The sequence below is a fragment of the Lithobates pipiens genome, unplaced genomic scaffold (assembly GCF_037356315.1).
Source record: "Lithobates pipiens isolate NorthernLeopardFrog02 unplaced genomic scaffold, aLitPip1_a1.2 Scaffold_1, whole genome shotgun sequence".
NCBI classification, from domain to species: domain Eukaryota; kingdom Metazoa; phylum Chordata; class Amphibia; order Anura; family Ranidae; genus Lithobates; species Lithobates pipiens.
This window is the reverse complement of record NW_027507685.1, coordinates 215006375-215026208: the sequence shown is the minus strand read 5'-3', so window position 1 is coordinate 215026208 and position 19834 is coordinate 215006375. Positions and strand designations below refer to the sequence as shown.

Genomic DNA, 19834 nt, shown 5'->3' with positions numbered 1-19834 from the left:
AGGGGGCATGGCTACATGTGACACTTCACTGATCATAGCTCCCGATCACAGGGAGCTATGATCAGTGACAGTGTCACTAGGCAGTACGGGGAGATGCTTGTTCACATTAGCATCTCCCCATTCTTCAGCTCCGTGAGATGATCGCAGGTATCCCCGCAGACATAGAGTCTGCGGTACCCACGATCCTACTCACGGTGCTCGCGTCAGGGTCGGCACGCATGCAACCACACGGCGGCAAATTCAAATACCTGTATGCCCATTTGCCCACGTAAATGTACATGCGGCGGTCGGCAAGTGGTTAATATAACCACTTCACGCTGACGTAATGCAAATATGAGGCCTTCAGCTTAAAGGGGCTGCAGGCATCACCCCGGTACCGTTTTTTTTTTTAGAGCCGATGGTCGGCTTTCTTGTAATAACAACCGATGTGGCTAATTAGCCGCTTAGCTGCTATTACAAGCAGCAGGAGGGGACTCTCCCCGTCACCTTCCACGGCTCACCCAGGCTCTTCCGTCCCACTGGGAGGGGAGGCCTGAGCAACCAGCCGGCACGTCCGCCAGCCGGAGACACGGAATCGGCTTTGATGGGGTCTCGGATCTAGTAACCCGGAAACGATGTCACAACATCACTTCCTGTTTACTGGAGCCTTAAAAGTGCCAGATTAAAAAAAATAAAAAATACAGTATACAAAACAGCCAAACTTAGCGTTTTCAATGCTTTTAAGTGCAAGGGGTATTTGGGGTCCCCAGATCCCTCCATGAAGAGTACTTGTAAATGCAAAAACTTCACTTCCGGTTGCCGTAAGATGAAGTCCTGATGACAAAACGCATCAGGCATGATCTTATGGCGACCGGAAGTGACGTTTTTGCATTCCGCAGCTTAAGAGAAACAACCGGAAGGAAGGTTTGTAGGCTGATCAGCGTGGTGAGATGACCTCAATCCATCTCCGGCTGCTCAGCTAGACTTAGGACATTGCTGACACTAAAACATTTGACCAGTTTTTTTTATACAGATCGAGTTACAGTGTCAATTTTTAATGATTGGAGGATTCCAACAAAAAGGTAAAACTGATATTTTATGCAGCTCTGATCTTGTTCATAGTGCGGATGCTAATGGTCAAGGAGTTTGAGGCTTGAAAACTACTATTATCTGGTGAGTTTAAACCCCGGAGGGGAGTGTGACACACAGTTTGGAGGATTCTGGTGAAATGTGCACTTATCAATCAATACCAGGAACACCACCTGTGTCTTTTGCGGACTCTCTCATCACCACCTGTCATTCCAATGTGCTTGTTTTCTGTCCGCATATGTTTTACATACGCAAGCCAGTCATATTAGCCACTGACAGGAGCACTGCTTTGATAAATACCTGGCACAGGTTAAGTGCTTTGGACTTGTTTATCTTGAGACTATTAAAAAAAAAAATTATTATTATTATATATATATATATATATATATATATATATATATATATATATATATATATATATATATATATATATATATATAAAAACAATAAATAATTAGTATTTATCATCTATGTATTAATAGTCTAGTCCCTATAGATTAGTCTATTAACACTCTGAGCGCATGCTACTCTTAATATCACAATAATACAAAGTTAGCTATGAAACCAAACAAACGGTTTAAGATTAATCAAATCTCATTTATTTCCCAAGGAAATAAGAAAGCTAACATGTGGAAAGATTTCCTCCTGTTGTGTCTAAAAGGCAAAAAGTGATGGGGAATCTCCCCAATGGGTAAAAAAAGTGATTCCATCAAAAGGCATCCAGGTGGGCTCTAACTCTCATAAGCTGGTCCTTTTTGCTGATGATCTTTTAATGTTGGACTGCTTTGGGAATCTCAGCAATTTAAAATTTCAAATTTGGAAGCATTTATTTTAAAAGACAGAATTGTTCTACCTGAAATATTATCGATCTGCTTTAGCACTCCTTATGATGCACTTCTAAAATTATGCAGCGAGATATACCGTAGAACAGGGATATGCAATTAGCGGACCTGCCGCTGTTGCCGAACTACAAGTCCCATGAGGCATAGCAAGACTCTGACAGCCACAAGCATGACACCCAGAGGCAGAGGCATGATGGGACTTGTAGTTTTGCAACAGCTGGGAGGTCCACTAATTGCATATCCCCGCCGTAGAAAATTCAGTGGCACATTATACACACCTCAATATATTCATCTGTGAATTTCTCCTCAAATTCTCGACTGGCTCCAAAGTCCAACAGCATAACCTAGAACATGAAAGCCTGTTATTAAAGAGGAACTCTAGACTCATGTTTGTTTGCATATACATCAGCAAATGAGCTGCCAAGTGTAAGACAAATAGATGTTCTGTCATAGATGTTAATGCAGCACTTACAAGGAGGAACATATGCATACATTCCATGCACTTTTCATTTGCTGACCATAAAAGACCATTGTAGCCAAGAACTGTGCCCTTCTCTAATACATTTTTAACAAAGTATAGTTTTATTACATTTACTAAATTTACTACACTATGCCAAGTCCTATCGTTAGAATAAATATCTTTGTGATGGACCCTTACCCTACAAAAGAGCAGTAAGGCCAAAGGAATATTTTTATTATTTGTGAATGGACACACAGAGCGTGGTTTGGGAGCTAGCCAGCATGAGTGCCACCATAGCAAGGGGGAGGAGCCAGGATCACCAGCAGGGTACCTGAGAAGAGGAGGATCGGGGCTGCTCTGCACAAAACCATTGCACAGGGAAGTATAACATGTTTATTTAAAAACAAAAAATAAAAAAAAATTCTCTTTACAATCACTTTAATGGGAATGAGTAAATATATTTTAGCACACAATCTATGGATTGAGATGGAGATAATTTGTATCTGATTAGTTTACAGGAATAGCCTATTTTTGATGATCATGGTTTGTAGCTATATAATCCTTTATTATTAAATAGGAAGTGTGGAAAAGATTAGTGCTGTAACTACATGATTTTTATTTTAATTTTTTTGCTGAACCTGGAGGCCAGAAGGTCTACATCTGCCATTTCCCACCTGTGACATAGGTCCAGAAACACCTCTAGGTGTAGAGACCAATCTCCCAGGTCCAGACATTGCTGACTAAGGCTGGCCATAGATAAATCCTTTTTTTTTTTTTGGTTAAATGAAAAAAAGAAAAAAAAAAAAAAAAATGATTCTCCTATCCACACAAATCGAGGTGGATAGAGGAACCCTCCCCACTGAGACGCTGCATTCTTGATAGTGGGGATTCTCCACTGTCAGAATTAGTGGCTGTGGCCCAATGGCTGGTAGAAGGCGAAAGTCAGTGATCAGAGGGTCAGATGGCAGAGGTAACCAAAATCACTGTGAGCAGCAGGTCAAAGTTCCACATGGCTTTTTGAAACAGAAGCAGGAGATACTTCCTTATTGCTGCATGGCAGAAAAAAAGATCACGCACATGCAACACTTCACCCAGCAGACAACATAAGAGCTCAAGCCCACACCTTCCATGGCAAAGCTGGTGGAAAAGAAGAAGTAATGGCGCCCAGTGACCAATGAATATAAGAGCTCCTGATGTCAGTGACTTTGGACCTGAAAAATACTCTGCAGCTAACCTAAAGTGGTTGTTAAAAAAAAAAAAAAAAAAAAAAAAAAAAAGAGAGATCCCGTTACCTTATATCAGATTAAGCAGCACAGTACTTGTGCTGTCTAATCTGCCCCTTTCTAAGCTGTTAAAAACCTGGTTGATCCTGCCTCTTCCTGTGTTCCCCCTCTGTGTGCTGATCATGGTGATCATGGCTACTGATCTCCGATTACCGTGGTCAGGTTATGTCATCCTGCTGAGAGAACGATTTTCAATGCTGCTCTACTCTCTGCCCCTCCCTCCCTGCCTGTCAGCGTGTGTGTGTGTGTGCGTGCGCACGTGTGTGTGTGTGTCTCACTCTCAGCCCCCCTCCTGCTGCTATTAGTAGCTGGCAGTAAAAGTAAAGAATTACAGCCAGTCCCTCTGTTCTATTGATCTCTCCTACACTGTGTAAATGTTTTTGTAAAACGAAGCCTGCAAATACCTTATCTTTGATCTCTTCTGGCTTGTTACATGACCTCCAGAAGCTTTTCTCCCCTTTCTAAAGGCTACAGCGGGAGGTGCTGAGCAGCCAGCACAGCGGTCACGTGACCTCCCTGGTTAACCTCAGGAGGATCTCGGCCCCTCCATCTCTAGCCCATAGATTGGAGGAATAGAGCGGCCGGAAGTCACGTGACCATCCAGAAACCATCAAAGATAGAGCTGCACGATTAATTGTTATTGCAATTTTTTCCCCCTTGCGATCTTGACAAAGTATTTTCCTGATTTTTTTCTATGCAGAGAATTCTCTGCTCTGCTGAAGCCACAGATGTCAAAATAAAAAAAAAATAAAGGCAGTCTGCCAAGTATCACAACATTAGCAACAGATGAAAAACAAGCTCTGGACTGCCGCACTCTTCAGAAAACCACTTTCTTTTATTGGAAAAATCACATCACAGCTCAACAAACACAGCGAACAAGGAAAACTTGCTGACGTTTTGCACTAGCTGTAGTGCTTAACCACTTGAGATCCGCGCTATAGTAAAAAGACGTCTACAGCGCGGATCTCAATTTCCGGGACTACATCTATTGACGTCGTCCCGTGTACGAGCGGCCTGCGCGCCCCCTGAGGGGCGCGCGCGGCGCGCTCTGTGATCGGCGAGTCCATGAGACTCGCCTGATCACCGATCCGTGAAAGGGGTCGATCCCGACCCCTTATCACGTGATCAGCTGTCAGCCAATGACAGCTGATCATGTGATAGAACGGAGCCAGTAATCGGCTATTATTCCTCCTCGCGCTGACAGCGCGAGGAGAAAAAAAAAAAAGCCGATCACTGGCGGCCGTGATCGGGACATCAGTCCCGATCACGGCCAATAATCTAAGCGCTCACCTGCCCCCTGCCAGTGCCCACCTGCCCCCTGCAGTGCCAGTTTAATAAAAGTTAGTGCCCCCGTCAGTGCCACCCAGCAGTGCCCACAGTGCCACCCAGCAGTGCCCACAGTGCCACCCACAGTGCCACCCAGCAGTGCCACCCACAGTGCCACCCACAGTGCCCACAATCTGCCTAAAAGGTGCTGCACCCCAGTGCCGCCCATCAGTGCCCAGCAGTGCCGCCCATCAGTGCCCAGCAGTGCCACCTATCAGTGCCCATCAGTCCCATCTATCAGTGCCACCCATCCGTGCCACCCATCCGTGCCACCCAACCGTGCCACCCAACCGTGCCACCCATCCGTGCCATCTTATCTGTGCCGCCTTATCTGTGCCCATCGGTGCCGCCTTATCTGTGCCTATTAGTGCCGCCTTAACTATGCCTATCAGTGCCCACCAGTGCAGCCTATCAGTGCCCACCAGTGCAGCCCATCAGTGCCCACCAGTGCAGCCCATCAGTGCCCACCAGTGCAGCCCATCAGTGCCCACCAGTGCAGCCCATCAGTGCCCACCAGTGCAGCCCATCAGTGCCCACCAGTGCAGCCCATCAGTGCCCACCAATGCAGCCCATCAGTGCCCACCAATGCAGCCCATCAGTGCCCACCAATGCAGCCCATCAGTGCCCACCAATGCAGCCCATCAGTGCCCACCAATGCAGCCTATCAGTGCCCACCAATGCAGCCTATCAGTGCCGCCTAATCAGCGCACTTCAATGAAGGAGAAAAATGACCCGTTTGCAAAATTTTAGAACAAACTATTAAAACATGATTTTTTTTTTTTTTTGCATCTTTTTTTGTTTGTTTAGAAAAAAATAAAACTCCGAGCTGTAACTAAATACCACCAAAAGAAAGCTCTATTTGTGGGAAAAAAATGATAAAAATTTCATTTGGGTACAGTGTTGTATGCCCGCGCAATTGTCATTCAAAGTGCATCAGCGCTGAAAGCTGAAAATTGGTCTGGGACTGAGGGGGGTTTAAGTGCCCAGTAAGCAAGTGGTTAATCATAGCAATGATTGCTATGATTAAGTAGTTGAAAGTGGTTTTCTGAAGAGTGTGGCAGTCCAGAGCTTTTTTTTCGTCTGTTGCTAGTGGTAATAGCCAGCACCTGTGGCTTTCCAGCCGAAGAGACAGTTTACGGCCTGCATGTGTGCTCCTGGAGCAGTGAGATCCATCTTCCTTCAAGTATCACAACATTCTTCAGCCGCAGAACAAAGTATAAACATTGAAACGATTTGTCCTTTAGATCAAAGAAATACACCTTGGTGTTTAAATGAGAGAAGTTTAACCGCTTAAACGGTAAACCTTTTTCTTACATTTGCTGATTTCAAGTTAAAATCATTTTTTGCTAGAAAATGACTCAGAACTCCCAAACATTATATTATATATTTTTTAGCAGATACCCTAGGTAATAAAAATTAGAGTTACGCTTACCGGTAACGTCTTTTCCAGTAGTCTTTTAGGACAGCCACTATGAGAGATAGACTCCTCCTCTTCCTCTGGAAACACTGCGCCAGCCCATAAATTCTTACTTCCCCTGCCGGACCTCAGTTTATATCGAGAATACCACCGGCCAGCTGGGGAGACACAAGAACACATTAATAACATATTTATCAAATACCATTATCTTGCTGCGCTCTGGTCTTTTGTAAGACTCCCCCCAATTTTCGGGTGGGAACTAGGGCTGTCCTGAAAGACTACTGGAAAAGACGTTACCGGTAAGCGTAACTCTAATTTTCCCTAATCGTCTTTCAGGACAGCCACTATGAGAGGATAAGCGAGCACTTACCAGTTAGGGTGGGACTACAGCTTGCAAAACCTTTCGCCCAAAGGTCTGCTCACCTGCCGACACCAGATCCACTCTGTAGTGTTTTACAAAAGTGGAATAGCTGGACCAAGTTGCTGCTCTGCAAATCTGCTCTGGCGTTGCTCCCGCTCTTTCTGCCTGGGAGGCTGCCATAGCTCTAGTGGAGTGTGCTTTAATACCCACTGGGATTTCTTTCCCTGCAACTAAATAAGCCTGCTCGATGGCTACTCTGAGCCACCTAGCAATAGTGCGCCGGAACGCCTTACAACCTTTCCTAGCCCCGGAAAACAACACAAATAAGGAATCTGACCTTCTAAATGACTTGGTCAGTTCCAGATAGTGTAGGATACATCTCCTAACATCCAAATAATGGAATTTTAGTTCCTTCTCACCGGAGGGATTGGGACAAAAAGAGGGCAAAACAATTTCCTGGCTTCTATGAAAGCTGGATGCCACTTTCGGCAAAAAGGCTGGATCGGTCTTTAAAACTATCCGATCCGGAAAAATAACGCAAAAAGGGAGCCCTAACTGATAAGGCCTCCATCTCACTGACCCTCCTAGCAGTTGTTACTGCTACCCGAAACACTGTCTTCAGAGTAAGCTCTCTCAGAAAACACTCCTTTAAAGGCTCAAAGGGGGGTCCAGTTAAGCTCTGCAAAACTAAAGATAAATCCCATCTGGGAAAGGACAGACCCTGGAACGGTCTCTGTCTGGACAGGGCCCTAAAGAACCTGACTACCCATCTAGATTTTAATAAACCCTCCTCAGTAGCCAGGCCGCTAACTTCCACTGGTGTACCTGTGGGCAGAGGACTGGCCCCTGAGAGAGGAGATCGTCCCGAGGGGGCAAGAGTAAGGGAGGTTCTATCGCCAACTGCTTTAGCATTGAGAACCATGCTCTCTTGGGCCAATGTGGAGCCCCCAGAATCAGAGATGTGCTTTCCCTCTGAAACTTTCTCAGAACTGCTGGCAACAACGCTGGAGGTGGGAAGGCATAGCAAGTTCTGAAGTGCCAATTCTGGCTCAAAGCGTCCACCCCCAAGGCTCCCTCTCCCCTTTTTAGGGAGAAAAAACAGGGGGTTTTTGCATTGTTTTTGGACGCGAACAGGTGCACCTCCGGAGACCCCCATCTCTTTATTATGAGATTGAAGACCTCCTGGTTGAGAACCCAATCGCCCTCCCTCAGCCTCTTTCGGCTGAGAAAGTCTGCTACCACGTTTTTCTCTCCCCTCAGAAAAACTGCTGAGAGCGAAAGGGTGTAGGTTTCGGCCCAGGACAGGATCTCTGTCGCTAAAGACAACAGGGCTCCGCTTCTCGCGCCACCCTGTTTGTTCAAATAGGCCACTACGGAAGAGTTGTCCGACCGCACCTGAATGTGGTGACCCCGGAGCTCTTTTTTGAAGAATTTGAGGGCTAGTCCCACTGCCCTTAATTCTTTCCAGTTGGACGATCGAGTCAACTCGCCGTCCTCCCAAGTGCCCTGGGCTAGAAGGGAACCCAAATGTGCCCCCCAACCTTTTCCACTTGCATCTGTGGTTACTACCCGAGAAATCGGGATGAGCCACAGACGACCTTGCGACAGATTTGTCACTTTCCTCCACCACCAGAGGGATCTCTTTACCTGGTGTGGAATATGTACTAGGGTGTCTAGGGCCTCCTGACTGTGGTCCCACACCCCTAGGATGAAGGTCTGTAGGGGACGAAAGTGTAGCCCTGCCCACTGCACTGCTGGAAGGGTGGATGTAAGGAGACCCAGTACTGACATCAGAACCCTTATGGAAACCAGCTGGTTGCTCTGAAGAGAGGCCACCGCACTGTCCAGTTTTTGTACCTTTTCTCTTGGTAAAAAAACTCTCAACAGTGTTGAGTCCAACAGGAAACCTAGATAGGAGATCTGTTGTGAGGGGATCAGGCTGGACTTTTCCAAGTTCAGAAGCCACCCCAGGTCTGTAAGGACCCCTTTGGTTAGATCGAGATCCTTGACCAACTGTGTTGTGGATGCTGCAAATAAAAGCAGGTCGTCCAGGTAGGCAATTATACATATCCCCTGGAGCCGAAGAAAGGCCATGGCTTCTGCCAGGACTTTGGTAAAAATGCGGGGTGCAGAGGATAGCCCGAATGGCAGGGCCTGAAACTGAAAGTGTACTATTTCTCCGCCCAGATCTATGGCAAGGCGTAGAAACCTCTGCGAGGCTTCCGCTATAGGGATGTGTAAATACGCGTCCCTTAGGTCCAGAGATACCATGAAACAGTTGTGGGGCAGAAGCGCCTTTACTGAAAAGATCGATTCCATGCGGAATCTTTTGTATGTCACTGAAGCGTTCAGGGGCTTTAAGTTCAGAATCAACCTGAACTTCCCTGAGGGTTTTTTCACTATGAAGATGTGAGAATAAAACCCCCTTCCCTCTTCTGCTTTTGGGACCCTGAGAATAACATCCTGATTCTCCAATTCCCTCAGAGCTTCTAGCAAGGCCTCGGCCTTTACCATGCACCTGGGTAGATGCGTGACAAGGAGCCTTTGAGGGGGTGGTCTTAGGAATTCCAAGAGGTACCCCCTTATTACCCCTAAAATAAATTGATTGGGGGATATTGTCTCCCACTGTGGAAGAAAGGCCCCCAGTCTTCCCCCCACTGTAGCTGGAATGTCAATGGGTTTTACGGGGCTGGATAGGAGGGCGAAAAATCACCCCTCCTCTGCCCCTGTCTTTTTGGGGCCAGGTTTTCTTTTTCCCCTCTGGTTTAGAGGTTTCCCTAAGCCCCTGCGGACGAAACCCTTTTTTTTGTTGGTACGGGGGTTTTCCGTTTGAGAGGAAAGGACTTTTTCCTGTCCGCTGTCCGGTCTAGAACCGTCTCTAGCCCTGGGCCAAAAAGGAGGTCCCCCGTCAGGGGTATCCCACATAGCTTTATCTTGGAGGCATTATCCCCTGGCCATGTTTTTAACCAGAGGGCCCTTCTGGCCGAATTGGCTAGAGCTGCCGTTCTGCCCGACATGCGGACGGACTCAGCAGAGGCATCAGCTATGTAAGTGATCCCTCGCAGCATAGTAGGGAAGGATGACAGAATGGTTTCCTTATCTGTGCCTGCCTCAATATGTTGTTGGATCTGTAAGAGCCAGTGCTCTAAATTGCGAGCCACAACTGTAACTGCCATTTCAGGCTTTAAATTGCCAATAGCCGAGTCCCACGTTTTTTTAAGCAGAGAGTCAATCCTTTTGTCCATGACATCTGCCAAGGCCCCCATGTCTTCAAACGCCAAATCTGTGCGTCTGGAGACCTGGGAGAAAGCGGCATCCAATTTGGGATTTTTATTCCAAAGGCATGCCGGGTCCTCTGAAAATGGGAACCTTCTTTTGAGGGATCTAGATAAAAAGGGTTTTCTCTCCGGATCCTGCCACTCCTTTTTAACTGTTTCCATTAAAACTTTGTGCACTGGAAACACCCTTCTTTTTGGCTCCCCCAAACCTGAATACATTTGGTCATGCAGGGTTAGGGGCTTTTTATCCGTCTGGATACCGAGGGTTGCATAAATTGCCTTTTAAGAGGTCCTCTACCTCATCAAGGGATAATTTATATCTGGAGGCTTTCCTGGACCCATCCTGGTCCTCCCCCTCGGAACCCTCCTGGGAATCAGAAGAGGAACTGTCTGGAAGTTCCCTACCTGTCCCTGAAGGGCCTGCAACCTCTGTCCCCCCTGTACTAGCAGGTTGGACTGGAGCAGAACTCTGTTCTAGAGGTGGGGTTGTATCCTGGGGAGATGGACCCGTGGGAAGCTGAAATTTTTCAAAAAGGGACCTAAAAGAAGAGAAGGTGGACGAGAGCTCTTTGACTGAAGCTGCTAGTCCTGACTCCTGTTCAGATTCCCTTTCCCTAACGAGGGAGTCAATACAGCCTTTGCACAACCCTTTGGTCCAAGATTCCCCTAAAATGTCCCTACAGGAGGCACACTTCTTTTTAGAGCTATGCGTAGACCTAGTTTTTTCCGTAGCTTTCTAAAAAAAAGGAAAAAAGAAAAAAACAGAAAAAGACAAAGTCAATCAAAAGCTCAGGATACAACCCTGGGAGTGCACTAGACCCTTTTTTAAAACGAAGGGATCTGAGCCTCCCCTCCCCCCTGGCCACCCAGGGGGTCTGCCCCCCCACCCATGATAGAACCATACATTGGGGTGGGGGGATCCTAGATAGAGAGTACCCCTCCCCAGGGTGCTCTTACCTTAGGAATGCTGGAGATAGAGTCTGTCGTTTGAGCCTCAGCTTCCGACATGACTGCAGGTGGCTGCTTACTACAGAGTTCCACGCTGCCTGTGCACGTTCTGAACTCATCTCCAGCTTGTGCCCGGCCCTCCTATCAGCTCCACGACCCGGAACCGGAAGTCGATCGTATTCGAGGTCAAGCCTTGGTTTCCGCCGGATACGACGTCGCCCGTCGTTCGGCCCGCTCGGTTCAAAGAAAAAAAGGGGCGGACTGTACCCATGTACAGGGAAATCTTCCGAACGGCTTGCCAGCTGCGTCCCTGTAGACGCGATAGGAGTCCCCCACGACCTGAAGCCGCGCTCGACTCGGAAGGGGTTGCAGTACCTGGTGAGGTAAGTAAACCGTTCGACCCGTCTGACACGCGGACGTTGGTTTCGAACGGTTTGAACCCAGCTTTCTCCAAACGAAGCCCCTGCTTCTTTCAACCGGGTTCTTTTAACGACAAAACGGCCACAGCCTCCCTGACTGATCGGCCTGGTTCCTTGCACAGTGTCTCCCCGCCGGAGGAAACACTAATAACTGAGGTCCGGCAGGGGAAGTAAGAATTTATGGGCTGGCGCAGTGTTTTCAGAGGAAGAGGAGGAGTCTATCTCTCATAGTGGCTGTCCTGAAAGACGATTAGGGAAATGGTGTTTGTTGCAATATTTTATGTCACAGTGTATTTGCGCAGCAGGCTTTCAAATGCAATTTTTTGGGAAAAAAATACACTTTAATGAATTATAAAAAAAAAAAAAGAAAAAAAAACTAGACCATAAAGTTAGCCCAATTTTTGTTGTATAATGTGAAAGATTTTACGCTATGAGAATCGTGATCTTTATTCTAAGCAATAAAATCGTGATTTTCATTTTGGCCAAAATCATGCAGCTCTAATCAAAGATGAGGTATTTAAAGGCATTGTTTAAAAAATAAAATAAAAAAAAATAAAAAAAATTTACACAGTGTAGGAGAGAATAATATAACAGAGGAGCTGGCTGTGATTGTTCTTTACCTTTACAACCACTTTGAGCAAAACCTAAGTCTAGAAACCCAGTGCCCGAAGGTCACCTCCAGGCTAGCCCCACAACATCAAGTCTAGCAGCGTCTGGATGTAGTATGGTCCAAAAACCAGGTTAAGGACTAACCCCCCGAGTTTTTAAACTATACCACAAAAAGAAGAAAGATGATATTCTCCTAGGACGCAATCTTAAAACTGAGGCATGCTGGAGGTAGGAGAGGCTGGCCTACAGTTTGTTTGCCAGTGTCCGATCCTCCTGTAGGCAGCAGTATTACCCAACAATTTAGGACTTCCTGTGTCCCTCAACAGATGAGAAAGTAGCATTAATGATCGTTTTCTTTCACACAGCACTTAACCTGGCCTCCCCCATATGGGGTGTCATACTCACCTTTTCAATATCGGCATCATATAAAAAGTTTGACCAATTTGGATCAGTCTGCATGAAGTGGAACTGAAATAATTCCTGCAGGCAAAGGCGTAGGATGTTGTATGAAATCTAAAAAAATAAAACAAACAATAAGCACTGAATAAATGCAACTAAAAATTGCCGATCACTAGTACATAGAAATGCACATCAAAACCCATAAGAACCTGTATATACTTGTGACAATAAAATAGGATGGCTCATGCCAAGATTCTATGGGAAGATCAATGAGTTGTTTGCCTTACCTCATTACGAGTTTTCTGGTCCATTTCGGCACATTGGTCAAGTGGAACCCCAGACACCAGTTCAACAGTCAGCACCCTCTTAGTAGTAAGATCGTCTATCGCCTGAGGAACTTTGAAGAAGGGGTCATCACTAAGGAGCTCCCTGTACAGCAAAGATTAATAGATTTAAACTGAATTCAAAAGATAGTCAACAGCTGAGAATCGTCCAGACCAGCAAATGAACCAATAACAGAAATATGTCCCTTTGTGGGATCAGAACTGCTACTGGTATACAGGATTGGCATGCACAATAATTCTCATCATTGCAGGGATGATGGCTCTAATCAATATAAGAGGCAGCAAAATCACTGGACTTTAACCCCTTGTGGACCAGCCCATAGTAGCTTTACTGCTGCAGGGCGGCCGCTCTGTGCAGAATCACGTATAAATAAGTACCGGTAATTCTGTAGTTCTGGGTAAGGGTCGTGCACATGAGCCGCTTCTGCTGTGTACTCACAGCAGAAGTGGATCAGCGGGTGCCAGCCAATGGATGACTGCCAGTAGCCGCTGATCGGCAAGGAGACAGACATGGTGGCGCCTATGTAAACATGGCGGAGCTCTATCCTGTGAGCGGGGATGTGCTGGATTTTGTTTCCCTGAATAAACGTTCCAGCACATCCATAAGTGAAAGCAGCACACTGTACACACAAAACACAGGTTAGGGACACATTTAACCCTTTGATCTCCCTAGATGTTTAACCCTTTCCCAGCCAGTGTCATTAGTACAGATCACTGTATTGGTGTCACTGGTTCCCACAGTGTCAAAAGTGTCAGTGTCAGACTGTCCACCGCAATACTGCAGTCCCACTATAAGTCGCTGATCGCAACCTTTTCTAGTATAAAAAAAATAAGTAAAAATATCTAGTATATATGCACATCATAGTTTGTAGTAGAGGTGCACCGAATGGAAATGTTGGTCCGAAACAAAAACCAAAAGTTCAGGATTCATTTGGCAGAATCCGAAAAAAATTTTTTTTAAATTATTGGCACCCTTCTCTCTACCGGCAAAATGCCATACATATAATTCTCACTCAATATGTTTTGGCGGGTGCATCTCTAGTTTGTAGATGCTATAACTTTAGCGCAAACCAATGAATATACGCTTACTGGTATTTTTTTTTTACCAAAACATATGTAGCAGAATACATAAATACATATAGGTCTAAAATTATGCAGAAATGTAAAAAAAAAAAATTAGAAATGATTGGATATGTTTTATAAAAGTAACAGTATGCATTTGTCTCAGGATAAGTTTCCTTTAAATTAAATTTAGATGAATTTAATGGTAATATGTACGCATGAAAGAAAATCCTTAAAGTTGAGGCATGGCCAACTCTAGGCAAGAGAATCAGGTTGAAGTCAGGCTCTGTGTGAGGCAGAGGTACTGACTTGCCTGCTCGGGAATGGTCCTAAGCCAATGGGAATCATTATCAAAGAAGCACTGGAGCTCCCAAGCCAATGGGAATCATTATCAAAAGTAGTACTGGGGTTCCTAAGCCAATGGGAATCATTATCAAAGAAGCACCGGAGGTCCTAAGCCAATGGGAATCGTGATCAAAGAAGCACCGGGGCTCCCAAGCCAATGGGAATTATTAAAGAAGCACTGGGGTACTTAAACCAATGGAAATCTATTCCAGTGCATGGGTATTTCAGTTCTTTTTACTGATCTTTGTTTTATGGGAGCAGAAAGGGTGACGATCCTTCATTGGCAGAGCAATTGTACATCTTCTATCGATTTTTGAAACAGATTGCATTTCAGGTATTTTTCTGCTTAGAATATATACACTGACACTCACCAGCCACTTTATTAGGTACACCTGTTTAATTCCTTGGTAACAAATTGCTAATCAGCCAATCACATGGCAGCAACGCAATGCATTTAGGCATCTAGACATGATGAAGACGACTTGCTGAAGTTCAAATTGAGCATCAGAATGGGGTAGAAAGGGGATTTAGGTGACTTTGAATGTGGCATGGTTGTTGGTGCCAGATGGACTGGTCTCAGTATTTCAAAAACTGCTGATCTAGGGGGCGTGGCTTGCGCGCAATCCGGATGGTCGCTTGTGCCTGAAGCTCCCGCTAGCCGACCGGATAACCACCGCTAAACAGGCAAGTTTCCACCCATCGAAGGTCATACCGAACTCCGGTAGCCTGGCTCACCCTGCCGACATGTCGTCCCGCAAGCGAAAGGACGAAAGAAACGTACAAAAGCTGACGGCCCTCTCCTTCCAGCGCGGAGGCCTCAGACAAGATGGCGCCGCCGGAACAGCAGCGCGGAGTTCGACGGCCTACACAGATCTTCCTGACGGAGATCCAGGAGACACAGCCAGAGAAAGTTTATCTTCGCCCCGGGCAGCATCTCCTCCGCTAACTCCGAACTCCCAAAGCCCAGCCAAAGCGCGGATGCGCCTGGATGCAGCTTACCAGGCCGGAACCACTGTGAGTACAGACCTCCATAATGCTAATGCCATAGCCTCACTACAATCATCAATAGCGGCCTTTCCTACATCAGGGCAACCAGTCCTAGACTCAACTATGAAAGACATGTTACTATCCCTCCAGTCTTCCCTAATGTCCAACTTATCCTCATTAATACACAACTTCTCAGCAGACATGAGACGCATGGGGGACAGGGTGCAATACATGGAGGACAAAATGGAGGAATGTACAGAGACTGTTAATGACTTAGTAGATTCCTGCATGGCCCAGAAGGAGGACACAGATTGGATCAAACATAAATTGGCGGACCTCGAGGACCGGTCACGCCGCAATAATGTGAAAATACGCGGAATACCGGAAACGGTTCCCCCCGCAGATCTCCACAACTTTGCTAGCACCATGTTTTCTGTTATGCTCCCTGAGCTGTCTCCCATAGAGCTGACAATCGATCGCATACACAGGATTCCTAAGCCAAAGCACCTAGCGGAATCAGTTCCTCGTGATGTGCTCCTGAGAATCCACTTCTTTCAGGCGAAAGAACAGATCTTGTCTAATGCCAGAGCAATGGTTACGCTCCCAGCACCCTATGCAGACATCCAGCTGTTCGCTGATTTATCGCAGTTCACGCTCCAATCAAGGAGGCAACTGAAACCAATCACAAAAGCTTTAACCAACCACAAAATAGTCTACAAATGGCGCCATCCGGCTACCATTATGGTGGCTTTCAATGGCATCCCGCACACGATCTCTACCCTGGAAGGAGGTCTGAAGCTGCTTAATGCCTGGGGCATACACCAGGATTCCCCTCAGAATCACCAGCCAGGCCCTAACAAACAGGCCTCTCCACCTATAAGCCGTCAGAGGGACCGTCCTCACCCCAAATCAAAATGAAAGCTCTTGCCCGTTCCTATTACGAGCTACTGTACATAATCCGGGCCGGCTAGAGGCCTGCTTCCTCTGAGTCTGAACTTTACCCCCCAGTCTATTCAGCTCCCGCTCAGGCGGGCGTTAGCTGATCTGTTTTGTTGTGACACTCAGCTTCTGTTAGCTGCATCCTGCATTGTTAACTTTTCACCTTCTTTTTTTCTTCTTTTCTGTTTCTTTTTTTCGAGTGTTTTTGTTCCCAGCCTACACCAGCGTTCCTGATTTTAAAGAACACCAGTCTCAGAAGCGACGTGACTGCCGGTGATCCCTCATACCTCCAAGTGCGCCCATAGGAACCCTGCTCTTCTCATCGTAAACATCGCTACTGCTAAACCACCGCGAATTCCCTCGCACCTAAGGTACGACAGCGCCCAGCGGTTGTAAGTTTGGATTCCTCCAGCTGTAAGTGCATCTTATTCTTCACCTACGAACACTAGCCGCCATGTCATTTACAGTCCTCTCCCTTAATGCAAAGGGGTTAAACCACCCGGCTAAACGTTCATCCCTTTGGAAAACAGCCCTGTTGCTTAATAGCGATGTGCTCTGTGTACAAGAAACGCATTTTAATACGGACTCTCCTCCCACTTGCCAGCATAAGCTTTTCCCTCATATCTTTAAAGCATCCTTCACGAAGAAACAAAGAGGAGTTCTCATTGCAATACGTGACACTGTTGACTTTCAACTTCAAAAATGTGTAACGGACACTGAGGGTCGCTACCTTATCCTGATATGCAAAATTAACAACAATGTGTATACCCTGGTGCAGGGGCGGATCCAGAGTCTAATCTCGGGAGGGGCACTGCTATAAAATATGTTTTTGGGGGGCAATTTATATGGGAAATGGCTGGTATTGGCGCTTCAATCATTACGGCACCATGGTTGTTATGGTGTCAGGATGATTGAAGCGCATTATTTCTATTAATACATTGTAATATAAAATTAAATGGTTCAACTCACCATATTGCAGAATCAGTGGGAGCCCTGAGGATGTCACTTGCCATGTCGCCTGCCACCAAATGTGGATTGTCACTTGTCACCAAATGCGGATTGTTACTTGCCACGTCACCTGCCACACATTGCGGATTGTCACTTGCCACGTAGCCTGCCACACATTGCAGATTGCCACTTGCCACGTCACCTGCCACACATTGCGGATTGTGACTTGCCACGTCACCTGCCACACATTGCGGATTGTCACTTGCCACGTCGCCTGCCACCAGATGCAGATTGCCACGTAGCCTGCCACACATTGCGGATTGCCACTTGCCACGTCACCTGCCACACATTGGGGATTGTCACTTGCCACACATTGCGGATTGTCACTTGCCACGTTGCCTGCCACACATTGCGGATTGTCACTTGCCACGTAGCCTGCCACACATTGCGGATTGTCACTTGCCACGTCACCTGCCACACATTGCGGATTGTCACTTGCCACGTTGCCTGCCACACATTGCGGATTGCCACTTGCCACGTCACCTGCCACACATTGCGGATTGTCACTTGCCACGTAGCCTGCCACACATTGCGGATTGTCACTTGCCACGTCACCTGCCACACATTGTGGATTGCCACTTGCCACGTAGTCTGCCACACATTGTGGATTGCCACTTGCCACGTAGTCTGCCACACATTGCGGATTGTTACTTGCCACGTCACCTGCCACACATTGCGGATTGTCACTTGCCACGTCACCTGCCACACATTGCGGATTGCCACTTGCCACGTAGCCTGCCACACATTGCGGATTGTCACTTGCCACGTCACCTGCCACACATTGCGGATTGTCACTTGCCACGTCACCTGCTACACATTGCGGATTGTCACTTGCCACGTCACCTGCCACACATTGTGGATTGCCACTTGCCACGTAGTCTGCCACACATTGCGGATTGCCACTTGCCACGTAGCCTGCCACACATTGCGGATTGTCACCTACTGGTGGTCTTTTGTTGGGTCCCAGAGTGAAGATAGGCAGCAGAGAGATGATGCAATCTCTCTGCTGCACACAGCTTCCTACACAGTGAGGGCAGGACTGGAGGGATGCAGGGCAGTGAGAGATGATGTCATCTCCCTGCTCCCCTGCCTGCTGGCTTCCTGATTGGCCAGCAGCCCTCCTAAGCCGACCAGCTGCCCCCCCCCCCTCACCCGTCCACTCAGCGCGGGTACCCGCGGAACCGACCGCGGGTCCCCGCGGAACCGGCCGCGATTGGACCCGCGGAACCGGCCGCGATTGGACCCGCGGAACCGGCCGCGATTGGACCCGCGGAACCGGCCCGCGGGTACCCGCGGAACCGGCCGCGATTGGACCCGCGGAACCGGCCGTGCTGTCATCAGCTGGCGGTATTCTCGGAGGGGGCAATTGACCCGTTGCCCCCCCCTGGATCCGCCCCTGCCCTGGTGTCCCTCTATGCCCCCAACCATCGCCAAATGTCGTTTATTAAATCTCTATGGGGGAAGGTTGAGTCCCTTCGGCAGGGGCATGTCCTCTGGTGCGGGGACTTTAATCTTGTTCCTAACTACAACTTAGATTCTACAGCAGGTTGTAAGAGACTTGCTTCAAACTAGATGGGTTTTTACGATAAAAATGACCTGTTTGATGTGTGGAGGTGCTGTCATGCGGACGAACGTGACTACACATTTCTTTCGCCACGTCATAACACCTACTCACGTATAGATCTATTTCTATCTGATAAGTCTTTGCTTTCCAGAATTTCTGCCTCGGTGATTCACACTACCACCTGGTCAGACCACGCTCCTATCAGTATCACAATTGACTCGAACTCACAACTCCCTAACTCCAAACTATGGAGGCTCAATAGCTTTCTTCTTAACGATCCGTCCACAGCCACTCATATCCAACACCAATTGGAAGAATTTTTCTCCATTAACGCCAATTCTGTGTCTGACCCGGAGGTAGTGTGGAACGCCCACAAGGCAGTTATTAGGGGTGTCCTCATACAGGTAGGAGCCAGAGCGAAAAAAAAGAGCTCAACGTCTAGACAATCTGACAACTGCTATAGCGGCTGCTGAAACTCTTAATAAACATAGCCCCTCCCCCACTACACAATCGCAGATATTTAAACTCCGCCATGAACTAAGGTCTCTAATGTTAGAGTCCTTTGAAAAAGCATTCACTAAGTTAAGGGCGACAAACTACTCCATGGGTAACAAGGCGGGCAAACTTATGGCCCTAAGATTAAAAGGTCATAGGACCAAATCTAAGATTCCATATATCTTTCATCCTCACACTAAAGCTAAGGTTCTCAAACTCATTGAAATTGCGGATGCATTTGGCACGTACTATAGCGACCTGTACAATCTCAGAAAGGACGAGAGTACCATACAACCCACACATTCGGACATTCTAGACTTTCTAGCCCAAGTTGATCTTCCTGCATTATCCCCCACTCAACTAACGACTCTTAACGAGCCCTTCACGGTCCCTGAGATAGAACTTACGATCAAAAAACTCCCTATCGCTAAAGCCCCTGGCCCAGATGGATTCAGTGGGGAATATTACAAAAGATTCCACAAATTACTAGCTCCTGTTCTATGCGAAGTATACAACTCGGCGGTTCAATCCTCGACATTCTCAAAAGACATGCTTAGCGCCACTGTAATAACTCTTCCAAAGCCAGGCAAAGAACCTAATGTACCTCAGAATTTCCGCCCCATTTCCCTACTGAACGTTGACATAAAAATCTACGCAAAAATGATCGCCAATAGATTATT

The 19834-nt window shown here is 47.0% G+C and overlaps 1 protein-coding gene across 1 annotated transcript in view; it reads right to left on the bottom strand.

The window, feature by feature from the left end:
* Positions 1-19834, bottom strand: part of COQ8B (coenzyme Q8B) — an 87932-nt gene that overhangs the window by 20775 nt on the left and 47323 nt on the right. The window contains exons 11-13 of the mRNA XM_077482212.1: positions 12698-12839; positions 12417-12524; positions 2189-2254 (exon numbers count right to left, since the gene is read on the bottom strand). Coding sequence (XP_077338338.1) covers positions 2189-2254; positions 12417-12524; positions 12698-12839 — 316 coding nt within the window. The remainder of the gene's footprint in view (positions 1-2188; positions 2255-12416; positions 12525-12697; positions 12840-19834) is intronic.